Source organism: Trichosurus vulpecula, chromosome 9 (genome assembly GCF_011100635.1).
Source record: "Trichosurus vulpecula isolate mTriVul1 chromosome 9, mTriVul1.pri, whole genome shotgun sequence".
NCBI lineage: Eukaryota > Metazoa > Chordata > Mammalia > Diprotodontia > Phalangeridae > Trichosurus > Trichosurus vulpecula.
In genome coordinates this window covers 195,319,196-195,345,536 of record NC_050581.1, presented here as the reverse complement: position 1 = coordinate 195,345,536, position 26,341 = coordinate 195,319,196, and the positions used below count along the sequence as shown (strand labels likewise).

The window sequence follows — 26,341 nt, the reverse complement described above, 5'->3', positions numbered from 1 at the left end:
CCCCAAAGCCCTTCACTTACTATAACGCTTAGCCGAATTTTCCTTGTTATTGTTCACACATAGCCCTCTTCTCCCAACTCTGTGCTTTGGCAGGAATAGTTCATTTTCATCTTTGTGGCCCATGATGCCTGATACAGAATAACTACTTATAAATGCTTGTTGATTGATTGATGTGTTATGATTAGATGAGCAATTCCTTGAAAGTAGGAGTTATCTCTTTCTTTTTTCTTTATATCTCCAGCATTTAGCAAGGTTCCTGGCACATAGTAAGATCTTAATAAATGTTAAGTGATCGAGTAAGTTAGGAATAGAAATGGAATTAGGGTTGGGTTGATAAGGTTAGGAATTAGGGTTGGCTGGTAAGCATTATCAACAAGACTGAGTGAATTGTCTCCCTGACTGCCCTCTGTTTAGATAGGCAGAGACCATGCCTTACATTCTAGCCAGCCCTCCACCAGAACCTCTTGCCATTTGCCCTCTGCCATGTACCAATATCTCACTTTAGCTTTCTTCCTCATTCTCTGAGAAGAAAAATCACAGCAATCCTTCTATTGCCATTGGAAAGGGAACAATGATTGATCAATGGCTTCTTGTATGGACCCTATCACTCCCCAGACTAAAATTCCCTTCCTTGATAACCACGTGACTACATTTGCTGTCTCCTCCATTAGAACATATATTCTTGCAGAGTAGAGACTGTTTTGCTTTTGTAATTGTGTCTCAAGCCTCTAGCACAGTGCTCAACATAAAGTGACTCCTTATACATGTGTGTTTTTCTCCATCCATATTATTTATTTATTTTTTTGATAAATCCGCCCATTTTTCATCATAGTTACAGTATGCTAGACAGTGGCCTGGGAGCTGACTGATGGCTCAGAATGTCTTCCTTGACTTAGCTAGGCAGAAAGTTGTTTTCTGTGTTTACTTATCCCTATGTGCTCTGCCTCTACCACCTCCCCAGAATCATGTCCCTCCCTCATCACTGAGGGTTGCATGCCTCACACTGGGTGGCATGATTGCACCTATGGTGTTTCTTTGAATTGTGACTAGAAATTTCATGGAATGTCAGAATCTCAACATTAGTTACAATGGCCCAGAAATCCAAAATTAAAATCAATGTTAACTATAACCTAGGGATTCTGGAGTTATGCCTTCCCTACAAGACTTCCTTGAGGTGGGGAAGTGTCTTTTGGTAAACAAGTAGATGTGCAGAGTCTAAACTTTTGCTCTTATGAGTGCCTTCTTGAACCAGGGAACTTGGGGAACCCAGGGGCTATAAGACCCCAATATACAAAGAGATGTGGTTATTAAAAATAATAGTTGTGTTTCTTGAACCAACCCAAGTGCAGGGTCAGCCTCCCAGAACCTGAGTGGGACCTCACCCTGGCTTCCAACCAACTTTCCACCCCCATTGTTTATGAACCTTCACAACTCAAATAATAAGACCCCACCTTTAACAGAGGACACTGATTAAGATAAAGGTCATCCTGTTTTTCAAAGCTGGCTCTTAATTGTCGTTATGTTTTTAATCCCCAAGCTATTTTAGTTTTAAAGTGATCAAAAGGGTTTTTTAATAATACCAAGGGTGTACCTCGAACTTTTCATCTTTGAGACATTTAAAAACACTAATTAATAAGAGCATTATGCCTTTTTCAAGGGAGGAAAAGTCTATCGCCTCAACATGCCTCTTGTCTCTCATCTGCTTTCCTTCTTACCCAAGGTTTTGACATAACATTGAAATTATATTTCTCTATTGCATGACTCTTTGGACTTCTCTTCTTCGTGCACTAGTTTTCTTTCCCAGATCTGTCTCTTTTTCTCTCTGAAGACATTATGTTTTTGCTGTGTATCTTCCTTGGAAAAGGCAGCCCTGGAGGAAGATGAGGCATTCACCAACGCCAAAAGCAGCCTCATTTTTTCTGTATTTCCAAGTTATGTTCAGACCCTCAGATGGTCTAAAAGAAGACTTCAGAGCCTGGTCTGATAAGAAATGTGGTTCAGTTCAGCTCTTGATCCCTAGTTGGGCCATTTGGGTCAGAAAAAGAAAAGGATAGCAACATGAAAGTCCTGACCAAAGGAGATGATTGTAACTACCAGAGAATCTTAGAACTCAAGCTGCTTCAGGCTTCACAGGTCATCTAGTCCAATTGTCTTACTTAATAAAGAAATGAAGGCCTGTGGTGATGAAGCGACTAGCCCAAAGTCCCAGTTTTGTATATGTTCTGTTTATCAAAAATGGACCCAATAATAGCCCCTATTTCAAAAGTTTGCCATGAGTATCAAATAGGACAACTCATTCAAAGTGCTTTGCAAACCTGAAAGTGCTATTTCCATGCTGGCTTATTGCTATGATTAAGTATTTGTTCTGTATATACTTCTACATGCATTGGCTATCTCCTATGATGGGATGTAATCTTCTAAAGAACAGGGATTGTTTCATTTCTCCTTTGCCTAATACAGCACCTGGCACATAGTCAGGGCTTAATAAATGCTTGTTGATTGACCAATTGACTAATAACTCAACTTCTCCACATCCAGATCCTCAAGTTGATGAACATTCCCTCCTTGCATGTCATCTCTTGACCTTGCTTGCTCTTCTCTCCCCTAGTCTCCCAGCTAAACTATCCACTTCTGGCTTCATAGATCTAATCTCCACCCTGGACACTGGCTCCATTTCCCCCATGAACTACTCGCTTTTATTCTTGGGCTGCATTATCACTGATGGAATCTGCTTCAAATTTGTACCATCTCCCCTGAGCTAGAACCTCCCCGATGCTCAGTCATTTCTCTTTAGAAATTTTTTTAGAAAGTTTGTAGAAGCTATTTCATTTTTCCACATTCATCAATCAAGCCCAAGCCCCACTTGGCTCCTTCTCTCTCTCAGCAGGTAGCCTGGTAGCTAAGTGTACCCAGAAGATGGTGGCCATGTAGGGTAAAGCTGGGAAACAGCAGAGATTGGACCAGAAGAGCACCAAGATTGGAAGGAAAAGAGATGAGGCCCAAGCCACAGCTCTCTCCTTAAAAACTACCTTAGCTTAGGCAAGTTTCTTTGTGTGGCCCAGCCTCAGTTTCCTCATCTGCAAAACAAGGATAATTAATGCCTTATTTCATGGGGCTGATATAAGGAATTGATGAGATTATGATTTTCCTTTTTCTCTTCTTCTACATGATGATTCCCTCTCTTCAGTCTTCCTCTCCTAGTACTCTCCTGGCTCAGAGGAAGCAATGGACTTCTTCCTTAATTTGTTCTTCTATCTCCCCTCTATTCATGTCCTTTATCTCATTCCCCCCTCCACATTCTTGTGGACCTTGCTCCACAAGTTTTTAATTGTATCCCAGTAGATAGAGCACCACTTGGAGCTGGGAAGACCCGGGTTTGAAATCCCCCTTGGATATGAGCTGTATGAACCTAGGCTAATCATTGTAACCTCATACCTAAAATGGGGGGTCCCTTCAGGCTTTAAATCTATCATCTCATAACCGCTTTTGGTCTTACCTATTCTCTTTCTTTCCATCGTTCCTTACCCAAAAGAGGCTGAGGTCTCTTCTTGAAACATCTTCCTTCAATGCCTTCCCCCCCTCCCAAACCCCTGGGCTTTCCTTCATAGCCAGGCTCTTTTCAAAACCAGATGTCTTTACCCAATTGTTGCTCCTTCTTCAGTACCCCATTTATTTTCTTCTCTGACCAGGCAGGGCATTAGAATGTTGAAGGTCCCCAGTGACATTCAATTAAATGTAAAAGGCTTTTCCTGATTCTTGTTCTTTTTTTGTTGCATTTGTTACAGTTTCTTTTTGTATTCCTCTCATGGTTTGGCTTTCATAGCAAAGTTTTCTCATGGTCCTCCTTCCACCTCTTGAAAAATCCTCTTATGAATCCACTGGCTATGTCTTTGTCCTCCTACCTTTGAAATTGTCAGTGTTCTGTTCTTATCCCCATTTCTGTACTCTGGTCTTCTTGGGTGATTCTTTGATCCAGTCCCACTGTTTGAACTCTAACCACTATTGGAGTGACTCCTAAATCTATATGTCTAGACACAACCTCTCTCCTATTGCTAGGATACAATCTACCTGAAGAGATCCCACCATCATCTCAACTCAAGCTGTCTAAAAGAGAAAGTACCGCCTTCTGGTTTTGTCAGGGTTGGAAATTTCCCAAGTATCTTTGCCTATTGCTTCTTCCTTACCCCCAACTGTGGAACACTTTTATTTCTACTTATGAAATTTTCCTTTGTTTCCTACCACTGCATTCACATGAATACCACCCTAGTTCACACCCTCATTAGCTCTTATCTGCAATGCTGTGATAGGCACTAACTTGGCCTCCTTGTCTCCCTTATTTTCTCTCTGCAATCCATACTACTCATTACAGCAAAAAAAAAAAAAAGTCTCCCTAGAAAGGCTAATTCTAGTGAGGAAGTAAGGACAGTGAGGATAGAGAACCAAGCTCAGATCTTACTCCTCTGTTGACCCAAATCCTTCCATCACACCCTATTATTTAGTGAATGGAGTCTGATTCCTTTATTCCTAATTTTCAAGTCATATCTTGATTTAGCTCCAAATCACTTTTCCACCCTGTTTATCCTACTCTTTATCATACTCAGTTTATCCTTCTCTCTCCCCTGATCTTAATTATTAAAAAAAAAAACAAAACAAAAGCAAAAACACAGCTACACCATCTAAACTACAATCAGAACAAGTCATCACTTATGGCTATACTGCATTATAACCCATTCTTTGAACATGACTCCTCAAATTTTCCATCTCCCTTCTATTTCCTCCACCTTGAATACAAGTTGTGATGTATGAAAAAAAAATCCTAACAATCAGAGCTGTCCAACATGGAACATGCTGCCTTAGGAAGTAGCGGCCTCCCTCTCATTGGAGGCTTTTGTGCAAAGGCTGGAGCCAATTACTGAGTCTCTTATAAGAGATGAGATGCCCAATTTTTAGGTTCTCTATCAACTCTGAAGTTGTGTGGTTTGGCATTTTGGGGCATCCTTCCCCTAGCTCTGCCTAATTCCTGTCCATTCTTCAAAAGTATATCTAACTCAGAAAATTACTCTGAAGATCAAATAAGATAATATTTGTAAAGCACCTAGTGCTATGTCTGGAACATACTAGATGTTTTATAAGTGCTTTGTCCCTTTCCTTCACTTCCCTTCCCTTCCTTTCCTGGACCACAGCAGACTAGCTCATAGCCACCTGCTTCACAGCACCTTTCTGGATTCTCCCAGCTGGAAGGGGCAACTCCCTTTTGTAAACTCAGATTAAAAACTGGTTGAAAATCTTTTGCATTCTCATCATACTTTGGTTTGCATCTTAACAATTTGTTCATATTTTGTCCATCTACTTGAGTGGAGAGATCAGCTCTAATCCAGCTTCCCAGCACTGAACTCAGTGCCTGGCACACAGTCACTGCTCAGTAATTGTTCACTGAAGCAGGGAATTAAGATTATTTGTATGTGGGCTTCCACTGTGTCTTCCTCGAATGTCTTATGGTTTGAAGATGGCCCTGGATTCTCAAATGCATTACAGCCATGGGTGAATCCATTGATCAGAGAAAACCTTGACCAACATCTTAGTACCTTTTGTTTATGGTTGAGATCAAAGAAACATAGATTTAGCATTGGAAAGGACCTTAGAGGCCTTCAAGTCCAACCCCCTCATTTTAAAGAGAAGAAAACTGAAGCTCAAAGAGATGAAGTGACTTCATAGACTTAAAGCTGTGAGGAATCTCAGAGGTCATTGAGTTAATTTTGTAAGTTAGGAAACTGAGGCTCAGATAGTCAAAGAGATTTGCTCAAGGTCTCACAAATAGGAAGCCCCTGAGGTAGGGTTCAAATCCCAGTCTTCCCAATTCCCAGTCCAAGGCTCTAACTACTGCCCCACTGACTCTTGGGCTAGATATATTTCAAGAGGTTCATCACAGAATCCTTGACAACACTGGATGAATCTGTATCAGCCACACAGCACATAAAGGCCATTTAGTCAGGTGAGAAGAGAGTCATGGGTGAATGGGTGGCAAGCATGTCCCCATAAATGAAGTCACAGATTCTTGAAATTCTTACAGAAAAACAAGTGAAAGATATGTGCCTCATCTTAGCTTGTAAGCCCCTTGAGGACAGGCACCATGCCTTTCATGCCTCCATATTCTTGGTGTTATTCAATATAGCATCTTGCCACTATCAAGCTTTTTTAGTAAATGTTTATTGAATGAACTCAGGTACAATCTTGCTTGAAGCCAGAGCGCTGGACTGCATGACCTCTTGGTCTGTTGTAACTAGCTAGGCTGATGGGATCGCCCACTTACAGGGGGAAAGGATTCTATAGTTCAGCTAATCTACCACTCCCCTCCTCCCCCCAAAAAAAACAGACATGAGGAAACTAAGTCCCAGAACAAGTAAGCCATTTTCCTAATTTCACATAGGTTAGACTGTAATGCCATGCTTCAAACCCAGGCTCTCTGGCTCCAGATCTATCACCCTTCCCATTGTGCTTGGTGGGAGAAATCACCACACATAAACTCATGACTAAGTTGTTTTACTTTGTCACTGTCACTGTCAGTCTTGAGCCTTAGTGTATTCATGCCTCCAGTCAGTCCTGCTGTCCAAAGGCAGCTCTGTCTTCTAGTTCTCCTGGTCTTGTGTCTGTTCCTGTCTTGGTTCTCAACTCACATGGGAGCTCAGGCTTCTGGTGCCCCATAAGCCTCTAGCCCAGTACTAATGGTTAATCTGCTCTAGATGACCACAGCTTCTGGAAGATCTGTTTTCTTTTCTTGTCTGGAGTACATTTGAAGACCCAAGAGAGATCACCCTCCTGTTGATAGAAAGCCAAAGACAGAGTCAAATACTGGTTAACTATGAGATGACCTTGTCCTGCTCCCCAAGTAAGGATTAAATAGGGGCCCATGAGTGCTTCTCTTCCAAGATATGGAGTCCTTCTGAGGGCAATGCTTCCTGTGGAAGAAGTGGCCTAGTGACATCTGAGCCAGCCTGAGAAAATGGGTATGGCATGGTGCATAGAACACTGGACCTGCTCACAGGAGGCTTGGGTTTAAATCTTGCTGCAGACATTTACTGACCTTGGGCATCATCAGTGAACCAAAAATGCCTAAATTGTAGGGCTAACATCCCCCTTAGTCCCAGCCTCATAGAGCTGCCAGGTACGGTCCTGGATGTGAAGCACTTTACAAAATGCAATGGTCTCTATCAGGACATTATTACTGTACTCTGTTCCAGATTTCCCAGTGTGACTCATTACCCTGCACCCCAATGTTTTGCTTTGCACTGATTCACAAATTCAGAGCTAGCAGGGACTTTAGAAATAATCTAGTCCTATTGCATCATTTTACAGATGAGAAAACTGACACTCAGATTGATGAAGGAGCTTGCTTGAGACCAAGTGAGCCTTAAACCAGGACCAAACAATTTATCACCTTATTAATTTAATCAAAACATAAGTAATGTTTCCACAGTAAAGCATGGAAATCTTATTTCAACAGGTTCCCGCCTGATCTCCTGTTTTGTGTTTAAACTAAATGGTGATTTCTCCCAAGTGTTCAGTAGAGGGCAGAATTACCTACCATATAAACACCCCCACATTCAGTGCCGTGAAACCCAATAGAGTTATTTTGTGGAGATGGCAGTCACAGGGCCCTGACTTTAGGATTTTTTAGTCCTGTGATCATGCACAGAGGCACAGAACTATCAGGATTCACATTTTTTTTCTTTTTTAATAAAATGCCATGTTGTCCAATTGGAGCAATCACGTGTCCCAAGGTCCAAAGAATCACGGCTTTGTTCACACAGTCCCAAAGATGCTCCTTGTGAACTGTCTTGGGAAGGAGAATTCTTTGGCCTGATGACAGAGGCAGTTCAAGTAACTCTGTGGAAATCTTGAGATCTCCTCTTTCCTTTCTAGCCACAATAGTTGTGTAGGCCCTGGAAAACTGCCAAGAGGGAGAAGTAAAGATAAGAGTTACCATTCATATGGCACTTGGAGGTTTGCAAAGCGCTTTTTTAGTTCTATCCCATTTGGCACTGTCACAACAACTCCATGAGGTAGGTGCCATTATTACTCACACTTTATTGACGAGGAAAATAGAGTCCAGCATGTTTAAAAGACATGGCCAGGGTCACGTAGCTAGTCTTTCTCTAGAAGCGTCTGACAAAATATCTGATCTCTAGTCTTCCTAACTCCAAGGCTAGTATATTATCAATAACACCACCTTTAGGAAATAACACGATTAGGTGAGTCTTCTCAATAGGCAAAGCCTTCCCTTCTTTCTAGAATTTGGAGAGAAAATATGAAAATCTATCCATCTATCCATCCATCTATCTATCTTATCTATCTATCTATCTATCTATCTATCTATCTATCTATCTATCTATCTATCTTATGGAGAGGGGGGTGGGGAGAGATTGATATCTAACAGCAAAGCTTGGTTAAAATGTTTATGGGTAGCTAGGTTGTGCTGCAGTGCCAATAACACACCAAGTACTAACAACCCTCCTTTGCTCCTCACCAGTGTATCTCCTCCAAAGTTCCAATCATAAAACAAGGTCTAGGAGTAGAAAAAAAGTCCCATCATATCTGGCTATGTCTTTATCCAATGTGTGTGTTTTTTTTTCCTTTCTTCCCCTCCTGCTGCTAGTATGAAGAGGGAAAGAAGCGAAGGAAACCCAACTATAGCAGCGTTGACCTTTCTGAAGTGGAATGGGAAGACCGAGATGATGTGGTAAGTGATTTGTTTGAAGTCTCTTGTCAGGAACTTTGGCTGGTTCCCACTATTGTACCTGGCCACTGTCTTAGGAGCCTGCTCTGGAGCCCACCCAGTTGCCCCCATCAGAAAGGGGACCCAAAAGCTCTCTCCTTTCTTCTGCCTTTTATTGTTCAGCGGGGAGGGCCTACCGGGTCCACCTCCTATCCCCATCCCTCTTATGTCAATGGTTCCCTTTTCAACCTCTCCATAGCAGGTCTTCCTCAATTCTGACAAGGCTGAATTTTAGGGTCCCATAGGAGAATACAGTAAGGCTGCATCTTTCCTAGTTAGCTCAAATTAGCCTGGCACAACAGAGCACTCAGAAATATTTTTAGACCATGGCCCTGGGTTTAGAGGTGATCTTGTCTCTTGCTCCCTGTCAGTTTTTAATTTAAATTAAGAAAACTGTCTTTGTGCCTGATCTCATTTCATTCCTCTCTCTTCCTCTGTTCCCCTCCTCCTCCTTCCACCTTAGTCTGGCGCTCCAGAGTTATTTACCTCACAGGTTTAGTCTTTGCTCCAAGGCTGTATCAAAAGCGTTCCTTATGTCCGTGACTTAACCTCTGTCAAGTCTTTTTGTTACTTCCTCAATAAATCAGATTTGTTAGACACGGTTTGCCTTTGTGCGAATCCAGGCAGACTGTCCTTAATTAAGTCGTAACTTTCCAGGTGTTCCCATGTTCCCTCCCCGTCCCTGTTATTTAGTTGTTTTCCCCCCTTCATCATATCTCAGCTGCCAAAGTCACGTTTTCTAGCCTGCACTCTCTCACTTGTATCTTGAGCCCTTTCTTAAGTTATTTCATTGTGTCTCTTTTTTCTAGCCCCTCCCCAACCTCTGTATGTTCATACTATCTCTCTCTTACTAAAGAGATTTTGACTACTTCCATTAGTGATTTCCAAATTTATTTCTCATGCCTTTCAGAAATACGGAATGGATCGCATCTGTCCATCCCAAAAGTTTTATGTTTCTTCAGATCCTTTGCTGTGTGGACTCTCTGAGCTGGCATAAATCTATTTTCTTTCTTGCCTATAAAATAGGCTGACTGTATCTGTTTTAGAAATTTAGCTGCTGTCCTGCTTGCTAAGTGTCTGGTCCATTTGGAGTCAAGTTTAGATGACATGGCTTTGTTCTTTTATCTTTTTATATCCATTGATTTAAAAATTGAGTAAGCATTTATTAGAAGTTCCTACTACATGCCAAACAAAAAGTTGCTAAGTATTGAGTATTTAAAGACCAACAAACAAACAAAAACCCAAATAAAGGAAAGGACATGATTCCTGCCTTCAGGAAGATTATGTTCTATACATTCTATAGGAAGAGAACACCATGTAAAATATTATATATAATAGCTGTGTATGAAACAAGTGGAAAATAATGGGTAGGGTAGAAAGGGAGAGATGGCTAATGATAAAGTGATCAAGAAGAGAAAGACCTCTCAAATGGGATTACATTTGTCTTGAGTTATAAAAGGAGCTGAGAAGTTGGAAGTGAGAAATGTAAGTATCCAAGCATAGTCTATTCAAAGGCTCAAAGGTGGGAGAATGCAATATATGGGGAACAATGCATAGGTCAGTTTGGCTGGAATGTAGAGTGTGTGAGGAAGGGTGATGTGAACCGTTTTCTTCTTCATGCATAACAATACTTGATGCAATTATACATTATCTGCACATCTTTATAACCTTCCCTTCTTCCATTATGTTTCCCAATGAGTTCTGCGTACATTGGATGTTTTATAAGATATACTTTTTTTTTATCCTTTCTGATTCATTCACATTTGACCTTTCTTTTAATGTACTCCTAGTGGATTTATAATGGCCAAACATCAGGCTACATGTTTCAGAGAGATAGTCATTTTATTTTCCATTTGTTTTATTGCACTTTTCCCTTCATTTCCATTCTTGAGATCTCAGCGCACTTCCATGTTCTTTTCTGGTGATTTTTATGTTCATTATCAACTAGCTTCTCCATCCTTAAGTCTATTTTGGTGCTAATTAATGGAGAAGAAAAACTCAATTTTAGCTATGTTTGCTTCAAAGGGCTCCTGGCCCTGCATGTCTGTTGCTTAAAACTAAGTTGACACTCTCATTTTTCTTTCCTCTGTTTGCAGCATGATTCCTGGGCCAGCTCCAGAGAATTATTTATTGCTCAATTCCTCCTATCCACTGAGTGCAGGCTCGTTTATGTCCAATTAGATAACATCTCTTACTGCTAATAATTCTTTGGAAAAATCATTTTGGTTTCTAGGATGTATTTTCCTTTTCAATCAGAATCCTGGAACATCTGATTGATAAACCCAGGATCATCTAGTGTCTAGATACCTAACATTGTTCCTGTTGGGTGTGTCCATCATCAGAACTCCTTTATCCCTACTTTTGATCAAAGTATTCTATTTCTTAGATAATGTTCTTTTATTGCTTATTTGATTTGCACACACCCTCTGCCCTCCTTCTAGGAGGCTCGAGCACTGTGTTCTGCTCTTTCAAAAGGCCAATCGGCTATACCTGCTAGACTTTGGACTTAGCCAACCTGTGAGGGTTGGGGGGCCATGGATAGTTCAAATGGAAGAATATTCTCCAGAGATTTACACTAAAGAATTCCAAGATGCTTGGTTATTTCAGTGACTAGAATGTTGATCATATTTATACATTGTCAGGAAGCTGGATGTACATTCAACTTCCTATGTATACGTGAATCACGATGGGGAAAAGATCATTTATGTCTAATTACAAGGGAGAAAAAGCAAGAATGTAAGAACTAATGCAATTACATTCAAGAAATATTTAGTGAGTAGTTGCTTTCTGTAACTTTTAAAAGCTTAAAACTACACTAAGACTTTTGGAACACCCTACGTATGCCATGTACATACAGAAGTAAACACAACAATCTAGAATTGTACAAAGCAATTTCAAGTTGTACTCACCTGAATCAATGTTCGATGCTGGATGAACATCTTCTTCCCTGCTCTTAATGGTCTTCTTTGCTAGGGATGAGCAAGCTTCTTATTATTAATTGCTTAAAAGCGGGGGAGTGATTTCAAGAGGGAGGGAGAATGCTCTAGCAATTGGGGGGGGGGGCGATCATGAAAGGCCTCTTGTAGCAAGTGGCAATTGAACTGTGATAGGTGGAAGCTGGAAATTCTAACAGGTAAAGAAGGCATGGATTCCAGCCATGGTGGGCCACCTGTTCAGAGAGGCAGAGAGCAGACTACTACACATCTGCAAGAGGTAGGAGGCCAGTTTGGCTGGTAGAGAGAGTCCAGGAAGGGGAGACAGATTTCAGAGGGCATTTGATGCCAGGCTGGTGATTTTGTACTTTATCCTAGAGTCAATGGGAGCCACTGAGGATTTCAGAATAGGGTTCTGGGCTTTAAGGATTCCCCTTGGGCAGCTATGTGGAGGATGAACTGTATTGGTGTGACTGCCAACTGAGGGGAGAGAAGGGGACAGATGTGGGTATAAAACTGAATGAGGATGTTCACCTTAGTTTTTTAGAATCCATGATTCTTTTGTACCACACTGTATATTTGTGGAAGGAAGGAAGGAGTGAAGGGAAAGGGAAAGGGAAGGGAAGGAAAGAGAAAGGGAAGTAAAGGAAGGAGAAGGGGAGGGAAGTATAAAAAGGAAGGGAAGGGAAGAATACAAAAGAAAATGAAGGAAAGAAGGAGGGAGGGAGGAAGGAAGGGTGGGTGGGGGAGTTAACTAGCACTGGCATTCAATTCAGCCTCACCTCCTAATCCTAATCCCCTCTGCTGCCATGTAAGCATTTTCCTTATTCTGTCTTCAGGAGAAACTGCCAACAGCTGCTCCCCATAACTCATGCTCCTTCCTTTACTTGAAGACTCTAATTAAAATCCTGCCCCAGTCTTTTCTTTTTTTGGAGTTCTATAAACCTTTCTTCCCATGGTGCGTTTCCTAAATCTTTCAGCATTTTGGTAGCTCTCCTCTGGACCCTCTCCAATTTCTCCATCTCATGCTTCAGTTATGCCCCCCCAACCAAAAGCAGCCCACCCAGAACAGCCGGGCTGCAGCTGGTTGGGGAGGAGGATACTCAACACAGGTGCTTCATACTCGAGTCTATTTTTACATCCTAGCATTAGGCTTCCTCCTCTCATAGTGGCAAGCCTGCTCAGCCACTGTCTTTACTCTCCCCCTTTCCTCAAGCATCCATCCTGGTTCTCTTAGGTCCTGGAAAGCTCTCTGCCCAAGAAGGGTATCATTTTCTCCAGAGAGAAATCTGGAGTCACCCATCTTAGAGTCCTGTGCAAAGAGAAGCCATCTTGATTTCAGCCTTGTTAACTCTGTCAAGCGAGGAGTAGCAATTGACAGGAATTCATCAAGAGCTGCATCTAGGTGAAGGCAGCCTCTTCAAGGAAAACCAGGCTCAAAAGGCCCTAGGGGAAGGGTGGCAGCCAGCTGGAAATTTGGCGACTTTGAAATAAGCAGATTGTGTTCAATCTTCAAGGGGTCAGCTAAGCTTCTCCAGGTTTAGCGCTGTGAACAAGGGCAAGAAATTAGAGGTTATGGAAATTCTTGGAAAAATTGCCTAATGGCCAAGTCCATCCCAGAAAGAGGCTGCACCAGGTGGCAACCAGAGAGGCAGCATGCTATGGATTGGTGCCAAGGCCAATTGCCTTTAGCACTGAACTCTGCTACACTTTGATCAGATTCCTTGATTGATGCTTGGGTCAGCTCACCTAAGCTTAATTGTCCCACTCCTCTGGGGTACTCCAGGGCTGAACTTGGCATCATAAGAAATGAGTTCAAATCTTGGTTTTGCCATTTTTAAACCTATGTGACCTTGGGAAAGTCCTATCACATATGTGCACTTTAGATTTCTCATCTGAAACATGAGGAAGTTGGTCCACATGGCCTCCCACCTAGCTCTGGACTATTTCTACTACCAGATGATCTTTGAAGGTCTCAACAAGGTCCCTGATGTTCTTTCTCACTTGATGAGACCCCAGAGAATGAGTGTAATGGAGGGTCTGGAGAACTGACTGGACTTGGAGCCAGAAAGAAGTGAGTTTGAATTCTGATTCAGACATTTACTAGTTTTATGAACCTAGTCAACTCCCAACCCCTCAGAGCCTTGGTTTCCTCAGTGGATTAAAAAAACAACAACAACAACAACAACCATGCAGTTGTGAAGATGATATGCATGCAGTACTTGGAAAAATCTTGATTGTGCTATATATCAGTGGGAGCTGGTATTATTCTCCAGTTGGTGGTATTTAAAAAGAGGCAAAAAAAAAAAAAACCATTCCAGGCACTTTCCCATGGGTCTATCTGAGCTTTGTTCTGGCCCAGACATTAGAAGAACTGGCATTAGCCCATTCAGTGGTCCCTGAAAAATGGACTCTCCAATTTAAAAAATCAACTTCCCGCAGGCCTCAGTTTCCTCATTTAAGGGCCCTATTAGTTCTAGGTCTAGGATCCTGTGATCCCATTGACCTAGTACTCAGGATGCTTATTTTTGCTACTCTAATGCCCTCAAGATCCAAACCAAATCTCAATTAACAGGGAAACTGGACTTCATTGTTTTAATTCATCAATTAAGTGATACATACATACATATATATATATATATATATATATATATATATATATATGTATATGTAGGGGCACAGACAGGCATGGGCTGTGGCAGTATGAGTGTAGAGGGAAAGAAAGAGAGTGAGACATACACAGAGACAGAGGGAGATAGCTGAGGGGCAGCATGCTACAATAGATAGAAGGCTAGTATTGGAGTCAGAAAAATTTGGGAACAAGATCTACCTTTCACCATATTGGCTATGAATAATTTACTCTCTCAGAGGTCCATGTAACTCTCCAAGATTGTAAGGAGATGAATTTCCAAGCTAAATTAGTGGAAGGAGTTTCCTGGTACCAATCAAAACACATGCCTGGACACCTGCCTCCTTTCTGCCCCAGCTGTGTATATGTGTGTGTGTTGGGGCAGGGTGTGGGTGTGGGTGTGGGTGTAGGTGTGCGTATGCAAGTATGTTACTGTGAATACACATTATGTATATAATATCATTATCAATACTAAAAAATATAATAGTGCTTTAACTTGGGAAGTACTTTCCCATATATGACAATATTTTTGCTTTTCATGACCCTCCAGGGGGTATATAGTTATTAATTGTGCCATTTGACAAATTAGGTAAATAAAACCCAATGAGATGCAGTTTCTCACCCAAGGACACATCTAGGGAGGAGGAGAGCTGAGATCAGAAATAGCCCAGCACATCTTCTACCACTTAACACAGAAAAGAATAAAGTTTGTCACAGTAAGCATTGTTACTCCAGGACACCCCTTGGAGGGGTGGGAAAGAGCCCACTTCCAACCATCTCCCTGGCATGCTGGTAGACTTTGGTTCTTGAAGGCGATGCTGGTGGAACATGAGCTCTGCCAAAGACTAACAAGCTCCAAAGACTTCAAGAAGGATGCTGGCCCCAGATGGCATCTCATCACCACAGGCTGGCCCCTTAGTGACGGGCTCTTTGTCCACAGCAACTCACGAAGCAAAGAAAAAAGCAAAAAAATCATTTGATACCTTTCTCCTCTTCAGCCCCTTCCTCTTCCACCATACAGTGAGGAAGGGGCAGAAAATATGACAGAAAGTGCCAAGAATCACCCAGATTTTTGGCACTAGATAAAGAGGAATTTCACTGTTGGTACTATGAATGCTAGCTCTTTGTCCATGGATGAAGGAGTTGATTATTGTTTGATCCCCAAATCGGCTGATGATTATTTTTCATTGATAACTGCTTTTTGTTTTGACACATCACATGAAACGTCCAATTACTCACAGCTGAATCCCTTGCAATTTTCACTTCCCAACCTCCTGGCCAAAAAAAGGAAATCTGCTGAAATCCTATTGAAGGCAGTGATGCATTTCAATATTGACATTCTTAATATAAGTAAAACCAGAAGACAATTCTGCTCTGAGTCCAAACTGAAGGATAGAAGGCATGGTCCTCCAGATGGCAATGGCTGAGTGCCTCAAGCTCCAGCATACAACAAGGTATCCTTAGAAAATTCATGGGTGCTCAAAAGAAATCAGCCCAAGAATCAACATAAAAAAGCACCACCAACAAAAAGCAACAAGAAGAAATGAAAAAAGAATGCCCAGCCTTAGTGTCTTCTCTTTGAGAATATCCCCGATATAGCCTGTGCATACCTTGCTTGTACAAAGTTATTTGCTTGTTGTCTCTGCCATTATGCTGTGAGATTCTTGAGGGCAGGAACCGTATTTTTGCCTTCCTTGTTACCCCATCACTAAAACACAATTCCCAGCAGGTGGTAGGTACTTAATGATTGCTTATTGTCTTGACTATGACATCCATTAGATGATGGTCATTACTTTAAGTTAGTCCATCAGTACATGTACCTACACTATAGATGGGCAGCGATCTGGGCCCAGAATTGAAGAGAAGGAAGACATTGGGTTGGATACCATTTGCGATTTTATACCACATTTTAGATGACTAGGAGACAGTCCCTGCCTTCCCAAAAGCATTTCAGCATTATTCTCCTGAATATAATTATGTATATGGGTATAGGGGTGTGTTTGTGTGTGTGTGTGTGTGTGTGTGTGTGTGTGTGTGTGTGATGGAACACCACCATCTCCAAATATTAGCCCTGTACATGGGGAATGGAATAATACATGACTGATGGAAGGAGGTATAAGGTGTGTCCCACATATATTGTTGGATTGAAAAGGGAACCAGACTGGCTACTACTAGACATGCCAAGTGCTGCTGTTATACCATTCAAATATGCAGAGTCCCAGAGGACATCTGTGGTACATCTATAGAGGATTGATAGGTAACTGTAGAAAGGAAATCTCCAGAATGAAGAGGAAAGGACAGGTGCTGTGATGCACAGCAATGATGGAAGTCCCTGTACCCTAATTGTGAGATAAGAGTAGCTGGATCATAAAATATAAAGGAGGACAAGACTTCAGTGTCCACACAATCTAAGTGATGCCCAGTAGTCCTCTCATTGTTGAAATCTCAATGTCACAGAATCCAAGAAATTTCAAAGTGGGATAAAATTCAGAGGAAATCTAGTCCCCGAATGATCTATCCAAGGGGTCTCTATAAAATATACCTAGTGAGTAGTCTTTCACCCCCTGCTTGAAGATCTAGTTAAAATGGCTAGGGATTGATGGGGTCCATTCTATATTTGAATAGTTTTGGTTGTTAAAGGCTAAAAAAGAACCTCCAAACCAAACCAAAACAAAAAAAAATTGCAAATCTTCTCTATAGCTTCTACCCATTATCTCTGATTCTGTTCTCTCAGACCATGCAGAGTCTAATCCTTCTTTTATATAACTCTCTAAATACTTGAACATAGCAATTATGTTCTCTCTAAATCCCTTCCTATCCATGCTAAGTATCTCCACTTCCTTCATCAATTCTTACATCATCTTCAATCCCCACCCTATCTTCATGACCCACTTTGGGACCCTGCCTCTTCCTCATGCTCTTCAAAAAATATGGGATCCAGACAGGAGTTTCCTGACAAATTTGAGAAAAAGGAAAAGAAAAAAGAAAAAAATAAAGAAAAGCCTATGCACTCTACAAGCTGCATGGTTACCATTTTCCTTATGACTTTCTGAAGTCAAAATACAATCCACCAAGCCCTGATTTGTAGCATTTTTCAGTTTCTGAGGTGGAAATGCTCAAATTGTAAATTTAACAATTGGCTTAAAAGGTCAGTTCCTGCACAACTGGGCATATGAAACTGAGTAGAATACTGGAGAAGTGGTTGGGACAGGGAAAATACAACAGAATGAACACCTTCCTTTTTCTTATCACTCAGACTCCCCAGAATGCTGTAAGATTCCATTGCCATTTGGCATTTGTTCTTTGATACTGAATGTTTGATCCATATTGAACTTTGCACTATTCTCCATCCAGGGCTTTCACACCCAAATTATTTCCTTGTCAAGTCTTTATCTTTTGCTTGTGCAAGCATAGGTTCAGTCCAAGTACGGTATTTCATCTTTTTGGTTCTAGTCATTTGAAAAGTTTCCATCTACAAGTGTAGCAAGTACTCTCAATTCATCTCACTGACTGAGGCCGGCTATATTTCCCTCTCAAGCATCTCAGATTTCCCCTGAGTGATTGAGGATCTCTCTTTCCTAACGATTAGTTCAAGCCCCCGTCTCAGTGTGTTTTCCCCATTTTTAGATGTCAGTGATTAGCACCATAGTTCTGTTTAACTCATTAGCTTCCACTAGTTTTTATAAAAGTATATTTAGAAAATACCGCAAAACAGGAACACAAACATTTACCTCAATATCTGAAAGGATATCCTATACCACCTTTGGAAAGATTGGGATCAAACTGAATGCAGTGTCTGTAACAGTAATGATACCACCAAGTTCACATCCAAATAAGGCATTGCTGCTAGATCAGCCACTGACTTCACTAAGGTTGGGCTGAGTCCTGCAAGCTGCGTCTGGTGCCCCAAGCATCAAAGCTGGCTAGCAGAGCAGAATCAGGTGCAGAGTGTCTGGGCATGAAATACACCTCTCTCCCAGGCACTTCCATTACACGTCATCACACTCACCCTGGAAGTGTGGTGCTCAACATCTTCCAAGTGAGGAACTCCATCAACAAAACATGCTAATACTTGCTCATGTGGACTGAGACCATTGGTCAGGACTGTAACATACCTACATGATTGCCTGATCATGCCATCTCCATTGGGCCACAATGACAGAAAGAGAGATATTCTCATTTTGCTAAAATCTAGGTTAATTATGTCCACACTATTATTTTGATCTCAGTGTCTGATAACCATGTTAATGCAGACAGAACTATAACTTTTAGAACATGGGGGAAAAATGGAATACTTTGGGAAAGGAGTCATCTGGGGTGCATCCATTGAGGGCAAAACTGTACCTGCCCTAAGAGAGTACCTGTTAAAGTCTGATTTCTCCTGAGGAGGAGGGTGCCAAGGACTATGGGTTGTCACTGGGGAGAAGGGGAATGTTTTGGCATGGTTCCCACGCAGAAAAGACTCTTTTACCCAAGCCTATTAACAGGTCTACCTGTCCAGAAAGGAAAAGGATCTTAATCTGTTATGACCAGTCAGTAATAACTTTCAGTAATTACTACTTCCCTTTGTGTTCACAATTTGTAACTTTCAAAATGCATTATAGAATATTGTCCAGAATTCAATCCAAGGTTCAAGGACTATAGGTTGACAATTACTCCTGACCTCTTCCTCCTCCTCCTCCTCCTCCTCCTCCTCCTCCTCCTCCTCCTCCTTCTCCTCCTCCTCCTCCTTCTCTTCTTCTCCTTCTTGTCCTCCTTCTCATCCTCGCCCCCTCCTCCCCATTCCTCACCCTCCCCCTTCCCTTCCCTTCCCCCCTCCCCCCGTCCTCCTCCTCCTCCCCCTCCCACTCCTTCTCCTCCTCCTCCTTTTCCTCCTCCTCCACCTCCTTCTTCTGTTTCTTCTCCTTTCTTCTCCTCCTTTCCCTCCCCCATCCCCACACCTCCTCTTCATCCTCGTCCTCCTCATCCTCCTCTTCCTCCTCCTCCTTTTTCTCCTCCTCCTTCTTTTTCTTCTTCTTCCTCTTCTCCTCCTCTTTCTTCATGTTTCACATGACAACTAATCTATTTGTGCCTAGGAAATAGGATGATAAAATTATAGAGTGAGATGGATAATGAATCTCAAATGCCATCTAATCCAATCAAATTATTTTGTAGATGAGAAAAAGGATCAGGGATCAGAAATAATTTGCCCAAATGTCAAACAAATACTACACATATCAATTGTTAACACAGGTTACAAGACCTTTTGAAGCTTCCTTCACCACCTTTAGAATCACTTTCTTGTGAACATTTTATTAGTGGAACTCTATATTTTCATACATATTGAAAATAATAGGTGGAGAAGGAGGGAGATAAGGAAAAAAGAAGGAAGAGGAGGAGGAGGACAAAGATGGAAGAGTGGGAGGAAAAAAGGAAAGGAGGAAGACGAGAGAGAGAGAGAGAGAGAGAGAGAGAGAGAGAGAGAGAGAGAGAGACTCATAATGGTAGCCATGTGGATATAAATTGGTCTGGCAGTGAGGGGGTTCTTACCACCATCTCAATATTTAAAAAAACACAATTAAAGAAGGAGATTTTAAATATATTTTTCACATGGAACCCAGGATTGGAAAGGTTTTTATTTAAAAATATTTTGGAATAAAATATGCCTGTGTGTCTGCAAGAGAAGAGAAGTGCTTATGGGGTACCAGAAGGGAAGGTTGATGTCAAGAAGGAAATCAAGGACAATGAAGAGATTGCTAAAGACAGAGAATTTAGTGAAATCAGGAGTGTCAGGAAGGAAGGCCAGAGCTGTGAAAGCTGCCAGCATCTCTTAACCCTTGAAGATCTAGTGCTGAAAGAAAGCTGTCTCTCTGAGGTATGTTCTGCTTAGAGGAGAAATCTCAGTGATTCCTCTTATCAGAATGCTTCCCCCACCATCATTTAAAATATACAATTAAATAATAGTTAGAATTTTATGTTTACATTTTTCAAATGACTTTGCATGTCATATCATTTGTTCCTTATTTTCCTCTCACAGCATCATGAGGTATACACTATTAGTATTATCCCCGGTTTGCAGCTCAGGACAATGAGCCTAAGGGACTTATGCCGCTTGCCCATGGTCACACAGGCACAGAAGCTCTATGTCACTTTAACACTCATTCAGATCCCCATTTTTTCAGTAAGTTAAAGTGGAAGAGGAAGAAGGGTGGATAAGCAAACTATGTGTGATCACCCTGTGCTCAAAAAACTGCTTAATAGCAAACCTTATTGGCTTGCTTTACCTCCCTCCATAACCACTGCTGCTGAAATTACTCCAAAGATTTGACTTTTCCCCATTTTGGCCTGATGACATCACGGAATCTTTTAAGTGTCTGAAGTCACTTGTCACTCTGCGGTAAGACTGTATTAGTCTAAGATGGTGATTTCAAGAGGGAAATATTCCCTACTATGATTTATCGAAGGAATAAAGAACTCATTAAATACTTCCTATGTGTCCAGCTCTGTTCTAAGTGCTGGGGGTACAAATAGAAACACGATGTAGCCCTGATCACAAGGGGCTCCCATTCTAGTAGGGAAAAGAACACCTAAGGAAGGTTCCAGATACCGATCTGATGGAAAGGGCCCACGGTCCTTAAGGTGCAGCAGCAAAGTAGACAGTGAAGGCTCTTTTTTTTCCCTTTTTTTAATTAGATTTTTTAGTTTTAGTTTACAACACTTAGCTTTACATGGTCTTGAGTTTCAAATTTTCTTCGCTTCACTCCGCTCCTGCTTCCCTCCCTGACGCAAGACGGCATGCAGTCCGATATAGATTCTATATAAACCTTCGCATTAAACTTACTTACACAATAGTCAAGTTGCAAAGAAGAATTATTACCAATGGAATGAACAATGACAGACAAGAAACAGAACCAAAAAAAAGAGGAAAGAAAGAGAGCAAATAGTTTGCCTCAATCTGCATTCAGACTCCACAGTTCTTTCTCTGGGTGTTTTTCCATCATGAGTCCTTTGGAACTGTCTTTGAGCCTTGTAATGCTGAGGAGAGCCAAGTCTATGAAAGTTAGTCATCACAGAATCAATATGTCTGTGGTTGTGTATAATGTTCTTCTGGTTTTGATCCTCTCACTCAGCCTCAGATCATGTAGGTCTTTCCAGGTTATTATGAAGTTTATATCTTCCCAATTTCTTATAGCACAATAATATTCCATTACATTCATATACCACAACTTGTTCAGCCATTCCCCAATTGTTGGGCATCCCCTTGATTTCCAATTCTTTGCTACCACAAAAGACCTGCTATACATATTTTTTCTACATACAGGTCCCTTTTCCACTTGTGTGAGCTCTTTGGGATATAGCTCTCGGAGTGGTACTGCTGGGTCAAATGGTATGCACATTTTTATAGCCCTGTGGGCATAGTTCCAAATTGCTCTCCAAAATGGCTGGATCTGTTCACAACTCCACAAACAATGTAACAATGTTCCAATTTTCCTACATCCTCTCCAGCATTTATCATTTTCCTGTTTTGTCATGTTAGCCAACCTGACAGGACAGATGTGGTACCTGAGAGTTGTTTTGATTTGCATTTCTCTAATCAATAGTGATTTAGAGCATTTTTTCATATGCCTATAGATATCTTTAATTTCTTCCTCTGAAAACTGCCTGTTCATATCATTTGACTATTTCTCAATTGGGGAATGATTTTTATTCCTATAAATTTGGCTCAGTTCCCTGTATATTTTAGACATGAGGCCTTTATCAGAGACATTGGTTATTAAGATTTTCTCCCAATTTTCTGTTTCCCTCCTAATCTTTTGTTGCATTGGCTTTGTTTATACAAAAACTTTTCAGTTTAGCATAATCAAAATTATCCATTTTGCCTTTTGTAATGCTCTCTATCTCTTGTTGGGTCATGAAGTCTTCCCTTTCCCATAAATCTGACAGGTACACTATTCCTTGCTCTCCCAAAATGCTTATTGTTTCAGCCTTTATTCCTAAATCATGTACCCATTTTAATTTTGTTTTGGTATATGGTGTAAGATTTTGGTCTACGCCCAGTTTCTGCCATACTGGTTTCCAGTTTTCCCAGCAGTTTTTGTTAAGTGGTGAATTCTTAACCCAGGAGCTGGATTCTTTGGGTTTATCAGGGATTAGATTGCTATTGTTATTGACCTTTGCGTTTTGTGTACCTAACCTATCCCACTGATCCACCACTCTGCTTCTCAGCCAGTACCGGGTAGTTTTGAGGACTGCTGCTTTATGGTACAGTTTGATATCTGGTATGGGTAGGCCACCTTCCTTAGCATTTCTTTTCATTAATTCCCTTGATATTCTGGACTTTTTGTTCTTCCAGATGAATTTTGTTATTATTTTATCCAGCTCTGTCAAATAGTTTTTTGGTAATTCGGTTGGTATGGCACTGAATGAGTAAATTAATTTACATAAAATCATCATTTTTATTGTATTAGCTTGGCTTAGCCATGAGCAGCTGATGTTATTCCATTTATTTAGATCTGACTTTATTTGTGTGAGAAGTGTTTCATAATTGTGTTCATATAGAGGTTTGTCTTGGTAGACTCCCAAATATTTTATAGTTTCTACAGTAACTTTAAATGGAATTTCTCTTTTTATCTCTTGCTGTTGGGCTCTGTTAGTAATATATAGGAATGCTGAGGATTTGTGTGGGTTTATTTTATATCCTGCAACTTTGCTAAACTTGTTTATTAAATACTCTTCTTTAATGTTATTTCAAAAGTTACAATCGTCTTAGCTTCTGACGTCGAACATTCGATAAAGTCAAGGACTCTGGTGACCAGAACTTCCTTTCCTGGATCTTCAGTAGATATGGCTGTGGCCCATGCAAAAGCAGTCCCCAGGCTGCATCCCCGTAGGGCTGGTTTCACAGGATGATGGCAGAGGGCTGGCCAGAAACCTGGATGTGCTCAAGGCTTTTCTGTTCATAGTCTTGGGTTGTCTCCATTAGGGCCCAAGGGGAAATGGTGGTCAAGGTGGTGGCAGTGATTTGACTTGTCTGGCACATGCTACCTCCTGCTTCTCCAATGGGGCCTTCCTGCTTTAGCTGGTGGTTTGCCTGCCGTTTGCGTGCCAGTTGTTTAGCATTTGGTGGGAAGGGCTAGCACCTTCTCTACAGGAACTACTCCCCAAATTATAGCTCTGAGGACTGGGCTGGAAGTAGGACAAATGAACTGGGGTGCTTCCCCTCCCAGGGTTCACGTGTTTATCTGTATGATGAGATAATAGTGTACAGTCAATCAGTTAAGAAAAAATATTAAGCATCTACTATATGTTAGGCACTATGCTAAGCATTGGAGATACAAATAGGACAAAAGGCAGCCCTGCCCTCGAGTAGCTCACAATCTAATGGGGGGATCACAGTGCCATGGCACTTAAGGCCTTCCACACTTTGTTTTCCACTTACCTTTCCAATTTTGTTATTGATTTCTCTCCCTAGTGGTTGATAATTAGAGGCCAAGGCATCTTAAGCTAGCCTTACTGTTAAGACAAAGCCCTTGGCCTTTTTATCAGCTACAGAGTCATCAGTTTAGAGCTGGATGAGACCTTAGATGCCATATTATCCAAGCTCTTGATTTTCTGGGTTTGAGGATTGGAGGAGAGGGGCCACATTCACCCTCATCTTCTGTTTTTCCCTAACTCCATGCCCAGGTCTTGCCGCTGAGTCAGTTTGTAAGTAAGGACCTTCATGTGGTCACTGATACATCTGTCTCCTCTCCCTTTTTGCTCTCAGGATGGGTGGTCCTCTGAGACCCCCTGCTCTTCTCACCTCTGCTCCAGGCCATCTTTGGCACCACTGACAATGACTCTGCAAAGTCCCAGGAGGAAAATCACAGGATGGTACACTGAGATTTGGAAAAGGCCTTAGACATCATCTAGTCTGACCTCCCCATTTTGTAGAGGAGGAGACTTAATTTCAAGGGGGCTTAATGACCTCTGCCATGTCTTATAAGCAGCAAGCATCCAAGTTGAAATTCCTTCAACTCCATAACAGAAAAATGATAGATTTTGAGTCAGTGGTCCTGAGTTCAAATCTAAGCTCTCATTCTTACCACTTGGGTGATCATGGGTTAGATGCTTAACCTTGTTGAAGATTAGTTTCTTCATCTGCAAAATGGGGATAAGCCAACTTGTATTCCTTCCTTCACCAAAGTTGTTATAAGGAATGTATTTGATAAAACATAATATGCTGCTTTAGAAAATTTAAGTTATTTTTATTATGACGTAGGAGCAGAAACTCAGATTCCCCCAAGTGCTGCAGAGAGGAGCTGACTCAATGCTTCCATACAAATGGACCTGTTGGAGTGCTCAGGTGAAGGCCAGGAGTTCTTATTTCTTTAAGCATAAGTCATACAATGTGACTGCCCTGCACAAAACTCCGGTTTCCTATTATCTTTTAAAAAAATGGAAACTTCACACTAACCTTGAATTGAATATAAACCTCTTTGTCTGGCAGGTAAAGTCCCTCCCAACCTGCCTCCAACCTACCTTTTATAGGCTTCTTATACAGATCTCCTTCACAGATGCTGTGGTCCAGCCACATTGGACTTCTTGCCATTCTTCACACATCACACTCCATCTCTGGTCTCTGTGATTTTGCCCAAGCTGTGCCGCCTACCTGGAGTGTCCTCCCTCCTCAGCGACGTATCAGAATCCCTAACTTCCTTCAAGGTTCCATTCAAACATGACCTCCCATATGAGACTGTTCCTGATCTCCCTAGCTGCTGATTCTTTTCTGCTTCCACCCTCACCCTGCACATGAATTTTAATTTAGCTTGCTTACATTTTACATATGCTTTTCTAGGCATTGGTGTTTCCTTTGATAGACTATAAACTACTTGAAGGCAGGCATGTTTTGTTGCCTTTTTATCCCTAGCACCTAGTACAGTTCTTTACATCCAGTAGTTGCTTTTTTAAGCTTCTCAATGGATTCATCAATCCCAACTTCCCCCTCCCAGGCCTTCTTATCTCTGTTAAGTGTTGGCATCTCTGGTGGGCAGTCTAAACCCCGATCTAGATTTCACAGACTCTGAAGATTTTTGTCCAGAATTTTTACTAAATTTTTCCCTGTGTCTTGGAAATGATTCTATACCTTGAAGAATAACTCATTACCTTTGATGATCCCTCCCTTCTTCTCCCTGAGTAGTTGGTAGATAAATTGTGTCTCATAACTATCAAGGCCTCTTTAGCTTCCCCTGGCAGTCCTAGATGAGATTGTGAAGCCTTCTACCAATTTTGTACCTGAGAGCCTCAGGAGTCCCCTTCCCCAAGCCCTGCTTTGGGATACACTGACTTAGAGGGAAGAACAACTCAGTCCAAGGGCCCTGTGAGAACTGCGCTGCTGAGGGGTGTCATTTTCCCAAGGCCCCACACTGGCTTGAGCTTGTGAGCCATGGAAAGCTTAGAGGGTTCCTGAGGGATTCTCTGCCTTGCATGGGGGCTGTGGGAAGGAAAGACCCCATGTAACTTAAGGGGGCAGAAAGGAGGAGGGAGAAATGAAAACCATGTTAAGGAGAAATGGAGAAGTTCTGGAGAGTTAGAAAGTAGACTGGTAATTAGGACCAGCTCTCTGGGTCCAAAACCACAAAAGTTAAAGTGAGAAAATATTTGCAGTATTGCCTATATTATATTGTGTGTGTAAACATATATGCACCCAAATATATGGAGAGAGAGAGAGAGAGAGAGAGAGAGAGAGAGAGAGAGAGAAAGAGAGAAAGAGAGAGAATCAAATACATGTTTTACTTTATACATGCCTCCTCCAGTGGGGAAAAGGGCTCTTTTCCCTTGCTCTCCCAGAGACATAGAATGTTAACCCTGATCTTGAGGAGCTGAATTTAGTGAACCAGTTCATTAGGCCAGAGTGAACCTGAGATCCTCCACAAGGAAAAAACAATCAAATGAAAGCAGGGCCAAGTGGGGTGAGGCCTCCTGGCTGGCTCCCCAGTGCCCTGCTCACTCCTCTCTCCTGCTGTGTGCTGCAGAGGAGTTTTCCGA

At 41.6% G+C, this 26,341-nt stretch overlaps 1 protein-coding gene across 1 annotated transcript in view; it reads left to right on the top strand.

Annotated features, from left to right (window-relative positions):
- The window catches only part of CACNA2D3 (calcium voltage-gated channel auxiliary subunit alpha2delta 3), a 748,342-nt gene that overhangs the window by 504,872 nt on the left and 217,129 nt on the right, over positions 1-26,341 (top strand). Inside the window, exon 16 of the mRNA XM_036739688.1 lies at positions 8,654-8,737. Within this exon, the coding sequence (XP_036595583.1) occupies positions 8,654-8,737 (84 nt within the window). The remainder of the gene's footprint in view (positions 1-8,653; positions 8,738-26,341) is intronic.